The following is a 20,541-nucleotide window of genomic DNA, read 5'->3' as shown; positions in this document are numbered from 1 at the left end:
AAAACCTTAAATGTGGCTTCAGAGCATATAGACAGCCAGTCAGAAATAGTGTTATATGGCTCCAAACAGCCGAACCAGTCAACACTCTGGCCATTGCATTTTGTGTAAGCTGCAGCCTCCAAATCATCTTCAAGGGCAGCCCCACACAGAGCTTATTGCACTAATCTAACTCCATAACGCAGAGTCTGTAGAGCCTAGGCCAGTGTTTTCCCAACCTTGGGTCTCCAGCTGTTTTTGGACTACAACTCCCACCACCCCTAGCTAGCAAGACCAGTGGTGAGGGATGATGGGAAATGTAGTCCAAAAACAGCTGGAGACCCAAGGTTGGGATACACAGGCCTAGATTACTGTAGCCAGGCTGACACTATACAGGAATGCCTGTAGCTCATGAACCAGCCAAAGCTGAAAAATAGGTACCCTGTGTTACTGATGCCACAGGTCACCAGCGACAAAGCTGGATCTAGTAGTCTCTTCAAGCTACACACTTGGTTCTTTGGGGGAGTGCAACACCATCCAGAACCAGCCTCCTCTCTGTTCCCAGACACAAGAACCACTACCCAACACCACCTTTTGCCTATGTTTTTCATAGGTCTCTGACTCTATCAATGTGAACTCAGACTGTATTATCCTTCAACTGGAGTGAGCTGCTGGCAAGCCAGGATGGCTGGGGACTGTATCCAGCTGTTTCCCCAAGCACAAAAAGCTGCAATCACAATTAAGGACCACACATCATCTGCCAAAAATAGCATCCTCGCATCAAGGCTTCCTCTTCTTCCCAGCAATGCCCAGGATCAAGTCTCCTAATGTTGTGAGGTCATTACATTATACATTTCCTCTACCCTTCATCCAACTGATGTACAGCAGGAACAGACAATTGAAACATGACAGTGCGATGGCATGGGGTGAGTGATCCTACACATTATGGGGAGGGACCTGACCTGGGGGGGCAGCTGCTGTCAAAGATGCACAGTGTGTCGTTCCACCCACCCGCAGCTCCAAATAAACAGTGTTAATTATAATGGTGTTATCTTCACAAAATGTGCCTTACATAAGCCTTGGAATGTCACTGACAGGCACGGTCCCATCTTGCGTTTCACTCTCGCCATCCTCCTCTTCCTCTTCGCTGCTTTCAGACTCCTCGCTGGAGGAGGAATAGTCCGTAACTTTCTTCAAAGGCCGGTTGGTTTCTTCAATACGCAGCTCCCTCAGTTCTTTCGCTAAGGCCGTCAGATCCTACATGGAAAGGGGAACGAGGGGAACTTGAGGTGAGTTTCGTCAACAACTTATTGGGCTGCAGAAAAGCTGCACATATCTGACTGAAAGCTTTAACTACACAGAGCACAAGCAACCAAAAAACACTAATTTTTTATAGTAGTCTTCTTACAAACATAGACCAACATAAGACAACATAGCATGTAGCTTTTGTGAAAACAAATGCTGGCTCTATGCTTGTTGAAAACTCAACAGCAAACTTGCTGGTTTTATTTGACCACATAGGTGTGTGTACATATCTGTTTGTAGGCTTCTACGTACAGACACAGCACAGTTACATTTGTTGAAAACAAATGGAGTTCAGTCACGATCATAGTAAACTGGAAAACATGATCACCTTTGGAGGCCATTTATTGTCATGTACCTTAAGTCACGTGAACAGGAGCTTCACATTGTGTGTTTCCAGCTCACAATGCCCGACAGGGGAAGGGAAAACCATATGATAGCCTTGATTCACACAGAACGCTGCACTAACTGATACCGTTATGGGGGGGGCGGGGTGTACGTGTGTGAAATTTTGCCATTGGTTTGGCAAACTGTTTATTGCTGCTGCAGAATGGAGCACCCAAACCAATGGGTTCAAACTGCAATAAAGAGGACTTCAACTAATCTTTAGGAAGAACTTCTTGGGGATACAAGTTGTGATGGCCTTGGAAGGGGGTGGGCTTTCGTTCATTAGGGTGTAAGCTGGGCTACTGCAGTAGTGGATTTCCTTCATCTGTGGAGGATTGGAGTAGACAACCCTTTGAGATTCCTTTCAATTCTTGGGTTCTGATAAAGCAGGTGATATCAAAGAGAGGAGGAACTGGTGACAACGGCAGTGAAGAGGTGACGTTCCACTGGGGAAAGAGAGCTCACTAAGTATATCTCTTTATAGATTGGCATCATATCTACGCCATATTTTTCAAACACATGGTTTCTTCCAAAGAATCCTGGGAACTGCAGTTTACCCCTCCCAGAGCTAATTCCCATCACCCTTCAACTACAGTTCCCAGGATACTTTGGGAGAAGGCATGTTCTTTTAAAGGTTTGTTGTGGATGTGACTGTAAGATTGTGAGAAAATTTTAAGAGTTAACAATGGGGGGGGAGAGTAAATACAGAAGGCCTCCACTCCTGCTGTTTGCCTATATCAAAGTACTTTGAGTTATTGCTGACAGAGATGTAGAGACAGGTCAAACAAGATTGATGTATAACGTGATTTATGCACGGGACTTGAGTGAAACAATGCCACAAAAGACCTCCACAGCTCCAGGAGATAGAGAGCATGGATGAATTCACTAAGACCCGCACAAGTTGACACATACCCTGCACACACACACACACACACACACACATAGCAGCCACAGTAAATGTGGAAATACCACATTTGGAAAGTTACGGGTGGCAGCAGGGGAACAACCAGGAAACTTAAAAAACAAACACAAAGAGCTTTCAGTTTACTATGACACTGACAAAACCTTTGACAGTATTATCTCAAGACAAAGGGCACTGCAAGCACCATATAGAAGAAGGAGACTTCTTGTAATCTTACATGCTTTTATAGCAATGCAGGGGGAAGCAGTAGAGGCAAAAAATAAAAAGCATGAGAGCTCCAATTAGAATGGGTTAGAAGAGTTTATTGCATTAGGCATGCACATTATGAACAAAGCAACTGCAGTCGTTAGTCTTACCATTTCTCCCTATATTAGTGACCGAGGGAGCCATCAGCGCATTTGGTCAGAGATACAAGGGTTAGGGAGAAAGAAACTCATTGAAAAAAAAGGCTATTTCCACATTTTTTTTGCTGTTTTTGGTCTTATGGCCATATTCTCTCTTTGTCATACGTCCCAATTTCCCCAATTTTACCTCTGATTAAGGGATAATGAGCCCTGAAACATGCAGTAGATGCCTTCCTTCATCTTTTTTTTTAAGCATTGCTTCCATCATAAGAAGTGAAACTGAGGCAAGACTAACTTACCTTTCCTCTGCTCTTTCCAGGTATGGCCTGCACTTTAAACCTCTGTGTCCAAGTGCCCCCCCCCCCTTTAGCTCCAGAGCTTTCCTCGTGAAAATCCGCTCTTTAAAGTCAGAGCAAACAGCAATGCACGGAAAACCTGAATTGATGTTTGCTCCGACTGAATACTAAAGAGTGGGTTTAAAACGTGGACGTGTGCCTGGAAAGAGTGGGGCAAAAGATTAGTGTGGATAAGCCCTAAAATATCCCGTTCCAATGCAGCCGCAACTGGCTTTACTCAGAACTCAATGGCCACTTTGTAAATGACAGGCATATAGTACTTGTGCCATAAAGGCGCAGGGAGAGAGCAACATCTTTGTCTCTATTTGCAGAACGTCAAAGTCGATGGCATCTTTCAATTTAGTTGAGGGCGCATGTCACTCTACTTTCGGTAAAAGCTACGGAACATACTTTGATCAGTTGAATTTAACATACGGCTAGAAACTTAACATGTAGGAAACTTTATGAGTTACTAAAGGAAGGTTAAGATAACCTAAGATTCAATACAGCAAAATCAGCCCCTGGCTTGTTACAAAGAACAATCATTACAAATCTTACGGCATCTCCTTGAAAGCAAGGTATCTCAAAGAACGACAAGATGCATTCTTCATCCGAAACCCTAACCAATTAAAATCACTTTGTGCAGATGAATCAACGAAAGTTTCAATTGATGCATTTACTTATTAAAGCCTGTAGCCCTAAGTCAATATTCCACAGGAAGAGGTGTACTTTGCAGGCAATGGAAAGCTTGGGTAGACTGTCAAACTCGAAGCAACAGTGATATCGAAGGGAAAAGCAGGTCAATATATTTTTAATTCTGCACAGATTAAATCTTATCATCATTACAGTCATCCTAAAGTGGTGCTTAATTAAGGTTTATCCGCAGTATAATCTCATCACAGCTGATAAGCCAGTTTACCCTTTTCTTTAAAGGCATGTTTATTTTGTTCTGCAGAACAAGACCATGGGCTTATCCAAACTTACCTTCTGCCCCACTCTTTCTGGCACAGGTCTGAGCTCTGAAACTACATGACTGAGCACGTCCCCCCCCCCCCCCCGTTGCTTTCCTTGCAAAAACCCGCTCTTTAGCACTCAGTTGGAGCAAACAATTCAGGTTTTCCATGGATTGCTGTTTGCTCGGATTGAGCTTTAAAGAGTGAGTTTTCATGAGAAAAGCTTGGAGCAAAAAGAAAAAGAAAAAGAAAAAGGTGCTTAGACATGGAGCGTTAAAGCATGGAAAGAGTGGAGGAAAGGAAAATGTGGATAAGCCCCATGATTTACTGTGTCAGTGCAGAGATGTGGCACATGTCTTACTTACAAAGGAACCCCCTACACTGAAGAAGAAGAAGAAGAAGAAGAAGAGTTTGGATTTGATATCCCGCCTTTCACTCCCTTTAAGGAGTCTCAAAGCGGCTCACATTCTCCTTTCCCTTCCTCCCCCACAACAAACACTCTGTGAGGTGAGTGGGGCTGAGAGACTTCAGAGAAGTGTGACTGGCCCAAGGTCACCCAGCAGCTGCATGTGGAGGAGCGGAGACGCGAACCCGGTTCCTCAGATTACGAGACTACCACTCTTAACCACTACACCACACTGGAGGAGAGTTTGTGATGCTGAGAGGTGCCTGCTGAATCAGAAACTCTGAGACTGTTCTGGGTCTAAAGAATGAAGGTGTATCGTGGGACAATTTCCACTGCAACAAGAGAAATGGCCTTCACACTATTTGTATGGTGAGGATGTGAGGCCTGATGTTCAACGAACCCTATCAAGTTAACAGTATTGTAATGCTGTACTGTATGCTTACATGTCACCTTCAACCAAACATGAGTGACATGAATGAGGCTGAATCAGTGTCACTGTAGACATTAGCATATTATTCAAAGTGGCTTTTTTTTTTGTATCCCTGAGCAGCAAGAATGCCAGTGAAATGTTTCCATCAGGCTCCCTCAGTTGTTGCTTTGCCATTCTAAACTATTAATATTTTTTAATTAGGAGAAATTATTTATTATTTGTTGTGACAAATGGGGAATAAGATATTTACTACTAAAAAACTACTGGGAAAAGACTGAATGAACAAACTATCCCTGATCTAATCCAAACACTGCTGACTGACAGTTGTTCAAAGACTGTAATCACAGATAAGTGTCTAATAGATTTTGCTTCTACACTCCAAATGAAAAGCTTAGAATACCCCCCCCCCCCATTCCATTTTAAAGAGTAGAGAATGTGGGATTTTAAGAGCTTGTTTCCACTGCCAACGAACTCTGTGATTAAAACCTGGCCAAATCGAAGCAAATATTTTCATTACTGCCAGATCAATTTCTTTGGTTTTAATTGTTTTCAGTTTTTTTGTTCCTAAGATGAAAAGAAGGCCTAATTAAGATTCAGGCAGCAAGAACACATTTATAATATATAGTTCAATAATTAGTGACTCATTCATTTCAGCTGGATCATTTCCAATTACCTAAAGTAGTGCATTGTACTGCTTTTAAAACATTTATCTCCTCAACACCCCTAACTCCAAAACTAAGACTGGAAAATGGGCTTAGGTGTTTTCAAGCTATTATGGTTCAGCTGTAGAAAGAATGGCTTCGCTACAACTGCTCACAAATTATCAGAGAGAGAGAGAGAGAGAGAGAGAGAGAGAGAGAAAGAAAGAAAGAAAGAAAGAAAGAAAGAGACTCAAAGTGAAAATACCTAATTTCACCGGCTTCTAGACTTCCAGAGGTACATGAAAATAACTAGAATTATCTACAGTGTAAGGCAGGGCTTTCCAACCCAATGCCCCCAGGTGCAATGGTGTTTGGCTTTTCACTGGTGCTCCTGGGCAGGCACTCCAGATCCTGAGCTTTCTTTATCTATTTTGAAGGAAGACTCTAGCCCTCCTAGAAAGAAAGTTATGGGGCTAAACAGGCCTTCTAAGCGATTTCTGTGAAATGAGAGTGAGTGTGGTCTCTTGGTATATTTTTCCTGGTACTGAGGAATGCTCCTTCCTGGTATTAGACATCAACAACATCAGTGTAAAATCCATATTGTGTGATTTTCAAAATTAGGACCATCAGAACATAGGTGACTTTCCAAGGACAGATGGCAGTAGAAGTTCCCCTCATTTCAGCATGCGCTGCTAGGATGGACCTGAATATGAGTAGGTATTTTTCAGTGGCACCTGTTCCTGGAGTGTGTGTGTGTGTGTACACCACATGACTTGAAACTTCCTTTTACAACTACACTGCTTGGTACTAATGGATGAAACCAAAGCTGGGTAAATTGCCAGAGTTCATTATAGTTAATTACCATTACGAATCTGGCCCAGAATAACACATGAATAAAACTAACTAATGGTTACAGTCATGAAGAATTATTTCAAATTTATATGAAAAACAACTCACCCTGCATTATTGAATCAAAATTTGTGGGAGCACACATACAGTATTTGCAATCCCAAGGGGAAAGCAAGTGAGGGGGAAGGGGAACCCAGAGCAGAAAAAGTCCACCTGTTCCACGGCTCCATCCTCATTTTCAAAAGGGGCTGCCATAGTGGTGTCACATACCTCGCTATGTAACACTGAGTTACTTGGGGTGTGCCAGGGTCCAATATTTTAAGCTGTACCAACTTAAAATGTTGAGATTGCACCCTGAACATCTGGGGCACAGATCCCCTTTTCTTTGATTGCACACATGAATAGTGGTTTTGCAAAGATGGAGAGTTACTTTTCTGGTGAGAGAAAGGATTTCATAGAGCCCAACCCAAAGTAAAATAGAAGTTTTACACCTAGGCTACACCCCACCCTTCTTTTTCCTGAGCAGCTTTCTATTTCTATATAAAATCTTTCATCTGGAATCATGATTGCAGTATCACCTTTTTGAATGTCAGCAACCAAGAAAATATGGTTTGATGTTAAGCTCTAACTAGTCACCCCTGCAAAGGCATGACCAACTAAGAAAAGATATCACTAACCTCATCTATTGCTTTCTTATAGCTCTGGGAGTAAGGGAAGATTAATCAGCATCAGAGGAAACAGATCAGGACAGGAAAATGCCAGAGGAAAGGCAAGCAGGTTAGAAATAAAATCAAAATTGTTAGCTCAGTGCTGTGAAGTGTGAAAAGGAAAAAACACACATCAACAAAACAGCAGATACACGTTCATAAGAGGCTAAATGGAAATTCCTCCCATGCCCTCTGCCAGTATAGAAATACAAATAGTCGAACACAAAACTAAACCAGGGGCAAGCACTCTGGATAGGTTTGCTGTGTGCTTTTGTGAAGTTTGCAATAAAAATTATTGTAACTAGACACTACCAAGTTAGGGCCGGCATTCTTAGGGCATGTGAGGCAGCTAGGTGGACTTTGAAGAAAGACATCCTTGTGACACTTCCCCATGCCTGCCATTGGTCAGAAATTGGGATATTGATTTAACTATCTTGCCTGGCTGATGTGGACGAATGGCCTGGGATTGCCTGCCATTATGTGTTTCTGCCCCTTCTGCCCCTGAAACAACCCCATCACTATCTTGCCTAAAGTTTAGACCCTTGAATGGGAGCAGCTTCAGCCTTCTGCTTCTCCACACCGTTCCTTGAGAGTACATCTTTTTATCTTGCACTCTCTGAAATGGGCAGCATCATTTTGCACAGGTGAGCCCAGCAATGACCTGTCTGGATTTCTGGCTTTCCTTCTTTAAAACCAATGACCTTTTAACAGCATCATGCACCTTCCTTGGTCTTCTAAATACTAAATCAGTCTGGCTCTTGACAAACACAGGAACCATTAGCACGTGCTTGCAGACTGCACCATGTCATGTCTTCTCTATCAGATTAACCTTGAGACTAAAACGTCCTTCAAAGGTATTAACTCCACTAAGAAGTATGACTTCATACAAATAGCCCCAGCCACTGATATGCACCATGTTTTCAGTTATTCCTATGCTGAAGGTTTTTACCGAACTGGGGAAAACTCAAACCACCCTTTCTCTAAATAGTCCTGTCTTCTACAGTCTCTTCTTACACTCAAAACTGAACTGGGGTCAGTGGGGAGATGAGCAGCGGCATTTGACTCTTTTTTGACTCGTTCTCAAAAGATTGTGGCCTGAAGGAAAAACTCCACTTCCATTGGCAAAAGTCTATCACAAAACACATTTAAAACTCACAGCAGGTCGGCTTGGTCGCGTCATGTCCTTGCTGTCTTCCTGTTTTATCTTAGCTGGCTCGTGCGGGAGGATGGGGGAAACTTCAGGCTTGGCATTTCCTGGGCAAAGAGCAAAGAAGGCACAAATTGGATTAATGGCCTTCCTACCCCCATACCTCTCACCAATGAGAACAGCTTTACTTCCAGGTAGCTGATTCCTTCTCTATTTGCTTCAGGATCCACTGAAAAGCTCTCTCGGGAGGAACTGATCCTGCACCATGCAAATCACGAGACTTTCAAAGCAGGTCTATGCCAGTGCTAGGGACAGAGATGTTCACAGTTGAGACGGAAACATGGTTTTGTGTTGTTTTACAATGTTTGTTTCGTTTCACAAGATGCCAGTCCGATGGGTAGAGTGTTGGACTTGGCAGAATGCAAAAGGAAGGAAGGAAGGAAGGAAGGAAGGAAGGAAGGAAGGAAGGAAGGAAGGAAGGAAGGAAGGAAGACATGTCTTACCTCTGACTCTGTTACGTTCACTAGAACCAGCTTGGGACCCAGGTTGGGAGCCTGCTTGGGAACTGGGCTGTGAGCTGGGGGTGCTTGAGCTGGAAGAGCTGCCGCTGCTTGTCCTCTGTAAGGGGTTTTCTATTATAGGCTCTGTTCTCCGTAGGTCAGGGTTACTAGAGAGGAGAAGGATTGGGTGTCACTCTTCATGTGTCTTTTAGGAAGTGTTTTGTGAAGTGAAGCGAGTAGAAATTAGGTGCCGTGGCATCATTTTTGTTTAGGCAAGCCTATCCAGACATAGAGAAGCTACATGTTTTATTTCTTTTTAGCTAGTGTAGATTTTAATGTTTTAAAAAATAAACTTAATGACTTTTTCTAACATTTTTATGAACCACTTTTAGAGGGTTTTGGTTTTTTTAACCATCAAGTGGTGTACGTACACACACACACACACACACACACACACACCCTTCTCTAACTCATACATGGATGTCTCCTTTGTCCTCAATCAGGAGTATTTTCATACATCACTACAAATAACTTTTTGACCAGGTTTTGTAGACAAAATCTTGGGCACTCCTTATGCTAAACCTTGGAATCTCAGAGGCAGAGGACTGAGAGGGCCTGCACATGACACCGCGTTGATGTCCAGATGTTGTGCAGGGGACCTTCTGAACATTGAGGGGGCCTGGAACCTTAAAAAAAAAAGATGGGGGGCACAGTGCCTCGTCCCCCAGGAGCTGGCACCCTTGGGCACAGGTGATAAGCAAACCTGACACCTTCCTAACTCAAGAAAAAACCTCCTGCTCAGTTCAGATGTGAGATTAGAAGCTTTCTCTTCCGATTTTAAATCATTGCAGTTCCCTGTTGGATCGAAACTTGGATCATGATTTGTTCACTAAATACAGTTTAAACGCATCATATAGCACAGGGAAGCTTTTGATCTCCTCTTTGCAGGTGTGAATAAGGAAGAGAAGGGAGGGAACAAGCCTGAGGCATGTTGCAGCTTGCTCACATGGTTAGGAAACTACAGTTTTCTGTTTCATCTGAATCAGGCCTACAAATCTCTGCTGGTTAACCACTATGACTTCTAGCAAGGCATTCTGGGAATTATTGCTTTGTGAAGTTGCTGAGAATATTGCTAAGAAAGCCTTGAATATTCTTGTTGGGGGGGGGCTGCATATGTTAAATAAGCATAACAGCAACACAGACATGACCTTCCTATGACATGCAAGAGAGGATTAGCAAACGGCACATCATAATAAAGCATACATCACTGATAACCATTTGATTTACTTATATTATGGCGCAAACCATTGCATATGTACATGTCTCCTACAGTTACACACATCGCTTGGGGACAGGGAAGACAGATGGCATAATCCAAAATGACTTTCATTTACAGTACTGAAAACACAACAAAAAATTAAGTAAACCAGCTAGCTGCAGGTTAATTCTTTCATTCCAAAACATTTCTTCTTTAGCAGCTGCAAATACGACAGTGGATGATAGCTGCTGGACTCCTATTCCCTGATGTTAGTGGTTTTATATCTTAGCTTATTTCAAGCTGCAGGCAGGCTGATATTCAACACTTCATTTGCCAGCTATACAATAACTCTTGTTCTGGCTCCCTCCTGAAGAGAAACAGTGCTTTGGCACACATTACATTTCACGCCTTGGCAGCCGCACCAAGAGGTAACTGCTGGGTTTATCTTGAGATAGCTGCAAGCCTACAGGCACTTCCAGGTGGACTATTTTACAACTGTCAGAGGCACTGAATTGCAGGAGACTGTGCTAATACTCATTTTGATTTGCTGCTAGTCCAAACCTCCCTATCTGGGCTGGGATAGCCTAACTTCTTTTGTCTATTACAGATAGGTAGCCGTGTTGGTCTGCCATAGTCAAAATAAAAAAAATCCTTCCAGTAGCACCTTAAAGACCAACTAAGTTAGTTCTTGGTATGAGCTTTCGTGTGCATGCACACTTCTTCAGATACACTGAAACAGAACTTGCCAGATCCTTCTATATAGTGAGAAGGTGGGGAGGGGTATTACTCAGAAGGGTGGTGGGAATGGGAGATTGGCAGATAGCTGAGATGAGCCTGTTGATGACTCTTAACGACTGTAATAGGTCTTACAGGAAAAGGCAAGGGGTGAGAAGGTGAGAAATGGCTTAGTCATGTATAATGAGATAAGAATCCAATGTCTCTGTTCAGACCAGGTCTCTCCATGGTTTTAAGTTTGGTAATGAGTTGCAATTCAGCAGCTTCTCTTTCCAGTCTATTTCTGAAATTCCTTTGTAGTAAAACAGCTACTTTGAGATCTTGTATAGAATGTCCTGGGAGATTGAAGTGTTCTCCTACTGGTTTCTCTTTTGTCTATGCTATTGTAACATCTAGGTTAGATCACGTTTGTTATACATGGGGCTGCCTCTGGTTTAGAAAGTTCAGCTGGTGCAGAATTTAGCGTTTAGGGTGCTCTCTGGGGCAACACAGTTTGTGCATATATTGCCAATTTTGGCCTGACTGCACTGGCTGCCAATTAGTTTCTGGGCCCAATTCAAAGTGCTGCTTTTGACCTATAAACCCTTAAACGGCTCAAGAACTCAATACTTCAGGGACTGCCTCTCCCCATATGAACTCCCCCTGACCCACGGACATCATCTTAGGCCCTTCTTCATGTGCCTTCTCTGTGAGAAATCCAGAGGAAGGAAACACGAGAACGAGCCTTTTCTGTGGTGGCTCCACCTTTATGAAATACTCTTCCTTGGGAGGCTCTCATTACATGTCTTTAGGCACCAGACAAAAACATTCCTCTTCTCCCAGGCCTTTGGCTAATTAAACAATCAATGGCCTTTTAAACTTTGTGTGTGGGGGGCGATTGTTTTTGTTTGATGTCATGGTCTGCATTGTTGTGTGTTTTTATATTGTAAACCACCCTGTGATGTTCGGATGAAGGACAATAATAGAATTGTAAATAAATAAATAAATAAATAAATAAATAAATAAATCAGAATCAGTAGAGGAGACACAGGCTGAACCAGCAACTATAGCATTAATTAAGTCTTTGTGTACCTTTGTGTACCTTCAAACCTTGTCCTTGATACATCCTTCAGCCATCCCCCCAGTTTCTACTTTATCATTACAGTTGCTGGGGGAAGGTGCCTACCTCTCAACAACAGTTTGAGATAACTCATTTATTTGAGGTAATAGCACAGAAATGAGAAGAAAGTGGAAAGAAAAAGCACATAAGAGGTAAATGTGGGTACAAGACTATTGTTCCCTTCATTCTCTCTTTGTGTATGTGCATATGGATAGAAAAGGTGGTACTTATAAATACAAAATTTTAGATATGCAGATGCCTCTGTTATGCTATACATAATTCAGTAAACTTGGGAGATAGGGAGATTCCTCTGATTCTATGCTTGTGTTCTGAAGTCGACAGGGGGAGCTTTTCCTTCTTGGTTGGCATTACCTTGCCCTTATTGGCTGTGATCCTAGTCGAGGTCCTAGTGCATTACCATTCCCTGGAGAGTTCTTCCGAGCTAATGCAGGTGAGATGGAAGTAGTTCGCTGAGGCACCTATAAGATGACACAAACATAAATGCTATTGAGGCTGTGCTCTTACAATCAGGCCCACAGTTCACACCAGCAAACTGGGAAAGACCAGAGCTTTGGTAAAGTCTGCAAGCATGAAGGGTTGTTGTTGTTTTTTTTAAAAAATATCACCCCAAAATAGAAAATATTTTTAAATAAAGCAATTACAAACAACACCCAGCACTTTCAAAGGCTAAAATATGGGAGATATTTTAACTGAGTTGAGGACAGTTCATTCCCTGCAGCAGTAAACGCTGACTTTCTTTCTTCTGTGCATTGTTACGTTAGCTATTTACACATTAGAAAGGAAGCCTGGATTAGGGATATCTAGATTGGCCTTACCTGTTGCAGAAGTCAAGTGGAACAGTACTGGGCAGTGGAACAGCACCCCTTCGTAAAACTTGTTTGTTGCTGCTTTGCACACACACACACACACACACACACACACACACACACAGCAGCTATGAACAGAGGTGTGCACATGCGTGTATCTGTACTACAGGCATTTGGGGGGGAGGGGTTAATTGGGTTATTGCTTTTGGTTTGATATTATATGTTGTGGTCTTGTTGTGAACCACCCTGAGACTACCTCTGGGTATAAAGGTAAAGGGACCCCTGACCATTAGGTCCAGTCATGACCGACTCTGGGGTTGCAGCGCTCATCTCGCTTTATTGGCCAAGGGAGCTGGTGTACAGCTTCCGGTCATGTGGCCAGCATGACTAAGCCGCTTCTGGCAAACCAGAGCAGCACACGGAAATGCCGTTTACCTTCCCACCAGAGTGGTACCTATTTATCTACTTGAACTTTGACATGCTTTCGAACTGCTAGGTTGGCAGGAGCAGGGACTGAGCTCACCCCGTCGTGGGGATTCAAACCGCCAACCTTCCGATCGGCAAGTCCTAGGCTCTATGGTTTAACCCACAGCGCCACCCACGTCCTTCCTCCGGGTATAGGGTGGTGTATAATAATCATCATCACCATACCCCCCCAAAGAATAGGAAAAAATAGGAAGGAGTCAGACCATTTGTTTATCTAGCTTTGTACTGTCTGCAATGACTAACACTACCTGACACTACCTGGAGATGCCGGAGAACTATAATTCCCAGGATTATTTTTTTTTGGGGGGGGGGAGCCACATTGCAACTTGTGGCATGCCTCCATCTCCTTTGGCAAAGCACTTGTCTAGAGGGAAGATGGGAGTATACCGTACTTCAGGCAGCACAAAATTGTTTCCTTTGGTGTATGCCCGTTGGCCTTTATGTGGAAGCTTGCGGGTGAAGAACCGAACCCGACAAAAATTCAACACAGCATTCCTCAACGTGTAAGGAGCCATGGTGATGGGTGGGGCAATATTATTGTCTGCCCTTCCACAATTTCTAGCATCCATCCAAATGAATGAAAGCAGAGATTCTCAGAAATCCAGATCCTGCCTGGCAGCCCATATAGGTTGCTGACTTCTGGTAGTGAAAATAAAATTCAGGTATCCTCCTAGGTAAGTTAAATACCTGGGATTGGAGCATAGTCCAGATGATTTCCCAGCCTGCTATGGATCCTGGAAGTTTGCTGTCCAGGAGGAATTCAAAAACAGACCAACAGAAGCATAACTCGCCTTCTTAGGCTCGCAAGCGCTGCCCCCTACTGGTGCATGTTCGACTATTGGCAACACCTTGAAAATTATTTAATTGTCTTAAGGAAAAACAGTCTGAGGGAAACTCTTGTTCTTCTCGCTTTTCTGTTCATTCTGTTTTACATGGAAGATATTGCAATGCCCATTAAATGCTGCCCCACTGCATCAAGTTCATTTAGTTCATAGATTTATCCATGACCTTTTGCATGCAAAGCACTGAGCTTCCTCCTTTTCCAAGACAACCAGAAAGTGGTGACTTTAGCACTGCCCTTGGCGAAAAACCCCCATGTTTTTAGACCTTGGAGTTGACTGTATTAATTGCATGCTGTCGCATGGCAAATTTATATATATATATACATTTAATTTCTCTCTCTTGAAAACTTGTTATGTATTGCGGCTCAAACAAGAAATGCATCTGAACTGGACTCCATGAGGAATGACGACAGTATTGTTTTATGGTCAGCTCACCTCTGAGTTTACAGAAATTGCCTCGTCACATGTACCACTGCTTCAAATGCAATCAAACTACTTGATGCAAAGCACTTCTGTGTAGGAACAGCCATGTGTTCCAGATTCACATATACAACAACCGCTGCTAAAAAGCTATGACCGCTCTTCAAGTACCAAATGCCTGGGTGAACAAAAATGTTTTCACTATACCAGGTAAGGGAATTCAGTGCTGCTGTGGGTGACAGTTCCCACTGATAGCAGAGCCACCAGCAGGGCCTCCCCTGCCAAGCTTAAGGTCAGGTAAGTCGGCACAGGGATGGCAATTGTTTTAAGTCCCTGACCCCCAAGCCGTTGGTTGATTCATTAATTTCATGAAATTATAAACTGCTTCACAGTCTGAGACCATCAGCGTGTGTGAACGGAGTAAAAATATGGTAAATAAAAATAATGCAAATTCTAAAAAACCATTAAAACCATTTGTACAGATGCACAATTAATATTGTGGAAATGACAAAGTCACACATAAGCCTTCTTAAATATAATTCTGGCTGCTAAGTCATTCCAGAGGGCTGGAGCTGCAATACTAAAAGCCATTTCTAGTACAAGCTAAGAACACCTCTGGGGCATATGGTACTCTCAGCAGTGCCCCATGTGAGGAGGGCAGGGATATATGGGGCAAAGCAGTTCCTTAGGTAACCTGGCACTACTTTGTTTACACTAGTGCTAACAACTTGAATTGGGCCTGGTTGCTCACAGATAATTCAATGCTATTTATCCATATAGACTAACTAAGATGCAACATTTACATTTTAATAATTTGGGAAGAATTTTGTAATCAACCGCAGACTGAAATTCAAATCTACCAACTAAGGCATTATAGGCTGACATCATAAATCACTTTGTTGTCTACAAACTTTTCTTATCATCAGTGCAAATTGTTGCTTTGGTGCATTTACATCTTAGGGAAATTACAGCCAATGTCACCACATCACATGAATTAGCTAGATCTTTTCTTTTTCGTAACCACATGATCTGAGGCAAAGGGCTGAATCAGCACAGAAGAAGCTTTTAACAGCCATGTTGTAATACATCCAAAAAAACTGAAAGACGATTAGAAACAAGGTAAGTGCATTACTATATTGGAAAAGAGGCTGCAATCCTATACCCACTTACCTGAGAGAAAGCCTCACTGAACTCAATGGGACTTATACGTATGGGATTGCACTGTTAATTAAAGAGCTACTGCCATCACATCATTAAGGTATAAAACTTCTGGAACCCTTACAGAACACTCCACCGGGTATTGATTACATCTGGATACATGACGTCAACCTAGAAAGCCTAAAGATTTGATCCAGTATGGCAAGTTTTATGCTTCTAACAGAAGCCAAGATAGAGAGGCGATGATTTATTCTGATTTCAGTAAAGGACCTTTGTCATATTATTTAACAGTGTTTTCCATATATGCCAGAGAAGAGTGGCCAACACTTCTAATTTGTTGATGCAGTGCATATTCTCACATTTGTCTTGTTGGTTGATGCTATAGCCTGGGGCGCTACATCCAAGACTCACAAAATTAGTCCATAATACTGGGGGGTCTGGTGCAAGGGTATAAAATCTGCACCAGTGCCAAGACTTGGAATTATACCTCACTGATGTTTGCTTGTGCCCTGGCATGAAAGTGTATAAAAGGGCCCAAGTCATATAATCCCTGAGGGCCATTTCAACAATGCTAGGGGAGGTGGCACCATCAAAGGTCTCCACTCTTTCTACAGTTGCGAGAAGCCTCTTGTGTAACAACCTATTTTAGGCAGAGTATCACAGGATACTCTTTGTCTACCCAATGGCTAATATGTACTAGTAGATCTGACTAGTCTCCAACTTCTTCTCTGTGAAATTTTAAAGTCTCTGTAGAATTGTAGAGTTGGAAGGGACCACGAAGGGCTGTCTAGTCCAACCCCCCACAGTGCAGGAATCTTTTGCTCAATGTGGGGCTTGAACCCAGAGAGTCTCATGCTCTACTGACTGAGCTAACTTTCTGTTAAGTAGATTTTTTTGCAGGAGTACAGAACTTGCTTGGGACAATTACTAGGGGGAGGGGTAAAGGTAAAGGGACCCCTGACCATTAGGTCCAGTCGTGACCGACTCTGGGGTTGCAGCGCTCATCTCGCTTTATTGGCCGAGGGAGCTGGCGTACAGTTTCCGGGTCATGTGGCCAGCATGACTAAGCCACTTCTTGCAAACCAGAGCAGCACACGGAAACACCGTTTACTTTCCTGCCAGAGCGGTACCTATTTATCTACTTGCACTTTGACGTGCTTTCGAACTGCTAGCTTGGCAGGTGCTGGGACTTAGCAACGGGAGCTCACCCCATCACGAGGATTCGAACTGCCGACTTTCTGATCAGCAAGTCCTAGGCTCTGCGTCCCAGGGGGAGGGGGGGAGGGACCCAAATTCTTTACCTTTTGTGCTGGCTCACTTAGCTGCGATGGAGGCCATGGCAGGGATAATGTTAGGCCCACTCTGATCTATAAGTAAGGGCCAGTTAACATTTTACATGGCAGATGGATTTCTCTAAATGTGCAGTGGACCTGCACCAGGAAGATATGGCCTACCAGGGAATACAGTCAACTGTCGTATTCCAGGTCATGCTAATATCCACCCATTTGCTAGAGCACTGCCTGATCTGACTGACTGTAGGTTCCAAATGTTTCAGGCACAGGTCTTCTGCGCATCTGATATCTGACCCTTTTAAGTGGAGATGCCAACGACCGAGCCTAGAAACTTCTGCACTCAAAGCATGTGTTCAGTCAGAAAGCTACACTCCCTTCCCACCAGAGCCCCTGTTGCATGCTCTCTAGAATTTAGGGGACATGCCTGCCCAGATCCGTACACATTGTGGGAGGCACCAGTGCTGATGAACCCCCAATAAAGTGTGAAAAATAAGGCCTAATGCGCCATTGCAGAGGAACTGAGCTACACTCTACTCCACACCTTGCAAGTTAGCAGTGACCTCATTTTTACCTTTGGTGGAATGTCTTCCTCCTGTCGTAACCAAGAACTTCGGTCAAACTTTTCAACACGAGGGGGGAGAGGAGGGTTTTCGGAGGTGGGGTCCGAGTTCTGCCTTGGCATCTCAGTGCGGTGAGAGGTCACCGTCAGAGCCTCCTGAAACCCAGCCATTCCCTTTGTGGGCTGTTCATGCAGTGACTGAGAGGCTGGCAAGGAAGGTCCTTGGGATTTCACACTGACCAGATGTGGAATCTATGCACCAAGTTAAAACAAAACCATCAGTAGGGAAAAATAAATAAATGTAATTTTGTGTTTTTAAAAAATGACTAGTTGCAAAGCAATTTTTCTTTTTCTTTTTCTTTTAAAAAAACTTTGTTCCACATTTATTTTGGTTTGCTTTTCTTTTTTTTTTAAATTCCATTCAAAAATGTAATAAGAAGATTCAAAGTTTACAATATTAAGCAGAATGAGGTCAGGAAATGCCAAATATGAGATTCCTCATGTAGCCTTAATTCTACCCCTCTCTACATATAATTGTTATGATATAATTGTTAACTATATGATCATGTGTTATTTGTGAAATGGTTTAAGAAAATACATGAGATTTTTTTCAAAAAAAAGAGAAAGGTTTTTGCAGGCATATCCAAAAACATAATGGAGACCTGATTTTCCCCAGGCTTTTATGTATTGGTGCAGCAGTGCAGTGATTGGTTTGGTGTGACATTTTAGCTTCATGTTTCAAAGAAAAATGCAAAGAAGAAGTGGCTGTTTTCAGGAGTTTCAGGCTCTGATGAGCTGCCAAAAATTGTTAGCTTTTATTGCATTGCCACTGCTATGTGGTATATATCTATAAAGAATTGTTATAAACCATGTATAGAGACTTATTTGCAGGGCTGGTGCTCCTCTGTTTTTAGTTGCACTGAGTTGCCAAAAGAAAGGAAGAAAGACAGGGAAGAGAAGGAGAAGGAAGGAAGGAAGGAAGGAAGGAAGGAAGGAAGGAAGGAGCAAGCTACAAATGTGTATTTTTACGCTGTGGAAGTGAATTGGCTTCCAAAGCATAAGTAAAGTAGACTCTATGTTAAACCAAGTACAATCTGCTTCTCTGGAAGATTGAGGGCTCTGCATTTAGAAATACTTTAGGATGGATCCAGATTTAGTGATGCATACAGTAGACCAGTAGGTCAAACACCTTTTCACCCCAGGGAATACTTGAAAATTGTTGAGAGCCTTGAAGGACCACTTAATGATTTTTGTGCCTGCTGTTAGTAGTTGTAATGTATAGTGCCAATGCTGTATGATTTTGAATTACATTTCTATCACCATGCAATGGATCAACTGAACGAAGCTTGTGTATCACTTGCAGCCTACGAAACACAGGTAATTCTACTCATTTCAGTGGTCTCTTCTGAACATGATGGCATCTACCCACTTTACTAATCCAACCCATGTTATATGCCTCCTCTAAGATGTGCATAAATATACTACATTTACAGAAGCATAGGGGTTTATTTAGGGCAAGAGGGCTAGAGTACTGGGGTGGGGGTCCCTCAGCATTACCTCATCAGCTTTTAAAAGGGAACTTGACTCCTGCAAAATTATTGTTAAGATGGATGGTTTTAAATGACATGCATGAATGAAAAGAAAGCTGGAGGTGGGGGAGAGAAGCAATTATGGTAAAATTTTGCTCGCTACCAGATACTTTTTGTTTCAGCATAGTTGGAGGAAAAGGTCCCAACTGAGACAGAAAGGTTGCCATACTGGAGCAGACCAATGTTTCATATACAATCTTTCACTTTTCTCTCATGGAAGATGCCACCTGATAACTCCAAAATGAAGAAAAATGTTTTATCATGTGTATCGTACTTTTCTTTGGAGAATTGAGAGAAATTTACATGGTAGGTTTGGCAGGCAGGTGCCCGTCCAGATTGAAACCTGCTTTGACAACGTAACAGTGCAATGTTTGTTATCAATGGAACAAAGGAGGAAGAGGGATGATCTGGAACGGAACTGGTGATCAGGTTATGAATGGAACCATGAGAATGCAAATATTCTACTTCTTTACTCCCAAGTTCAGATATTCGGCTACTGTTAATTTAGCATACTCTGAAAGCTGAGTTGCTACATTTGACAGGGACTTGTTGCAGATCTTGTCCCTCTGATGAGTGTTTCCTAAGACGCACGTCTCATTCATTGGGAAAGGTACATTAGAAGCAACTTAGCTATGCACCTAAATATATATAACATGCAAACACGTCCTTGATTGATAGTTCTATGAGGTTTGGAGAAAGCAACATAAACAATACAGGGCTTGCTTACCCTAGAACCACTCAGCAGTGGCTGTTTGTTTTTCATCAGGCAATTTGCAGATAGGCAGTAGAGTCTCTATTAATAAAATCATCTGATCCGAATACATCATGCACCTCCCCCATGGACCACATATATAGCACTACTGCCCCACATCAGTGTAAGACTATTAAAATAGCCCTCTTAAAATAGTGCAAGACAATTAAAATAGCCTTTCTGAGGTGCGTTTATTCGTTACTTGACCAATGGTCCCATCCAAGGCAAGATCTGGAGCAGGCTTGACACTTACATTCTCCCCATCCTACCCTATATTTCCTTAAGGTGGTAATAAATGTACTGCTTGTTTGAATGTATGTATGTGTGATCACCCTAACCTTGGAAGACAGAGTCTGCTCCTCCCACATCCCAACCCAAATGGTTAACACAATGGCCTGGCTCATAAGTCAAAGGAAGCCAAATTACGGCTCACTGGGATCACACAAACATGCTGGTTTGTTCTTGGCTTCAGAACACGGTTAAGGAGGAGAGCACTTGACCATGACCCCACATTTGCATGACATACCAAGCCTAACACTGGTTTAGCTGCCATGCTGCACTGGGCTAAAAGGACCAGGTAGGAAGAAAACAGCTGTGATCTGCTCCCTGGGAGGCAGCACTTTTGC

General features: G+C 42.8%; 1 protein-coding gene across 7 annotated transcripts in view; it reads right to left on the bottom strand.

Annotated features, from left to right (window-relative positions):
- TNIK (TRAF2 and NCK interacting kinase) overlaps positions 1-20,541 on the bottom strand; it is a 289,071-nt gene that overhangs the window by 26,973 nt on the left and 241,557 nt on the right. For 6 of the 7 annotated variants that reach the window (XR_014220092.1, XM_082223878.1, XM_082223879.1 and 3 more), the window contains 5 exons: positions 17,588-17,827; positions 12,364-12,470; positions 8,903-9,066; positions 8,409-8,506; positions 1,049-1,233 (listed from right to left, as the gene is read on the bottom strand). Coding sequence is in view for 6 of the 7 variants with exons in the window: in XM_082223878.1 (XP_082080004.1) it covers positions 1,049-1,233; positions 8,409-8,506; positions 8,903-9,066; positions 12,364-12,470; positions 17,588-17,827 (794 nt within the window). In the remaining variant the exon portion in view is untranslated. The remainder of the gene's footprint in view (positions 1-1,048; positions 1,234-8,408; positions 8,507-8,902; positions 9,067-12,363; positions 12,471-17,587; positions 17,828-20,541) is intronic. The other variant, XM_082223882.1, reaches the window with a different exon arrangement.

This window comes from Podarcis vaucheri (genome assembly GCF_965113315.1).
Source record: "Podarcis vaucheri genome assembly, chromosome: 5".
NCBI lineage: Eukaryota > Metazoa > Chordata > Lepidosauria > Squamata > Lacertidae > Podarcis > Podarcis vaucheri.
Note: the sequence above shows the minus strand (reverse complement) of the source record. Positions and strands in the feature narration are given on the sequence as shown.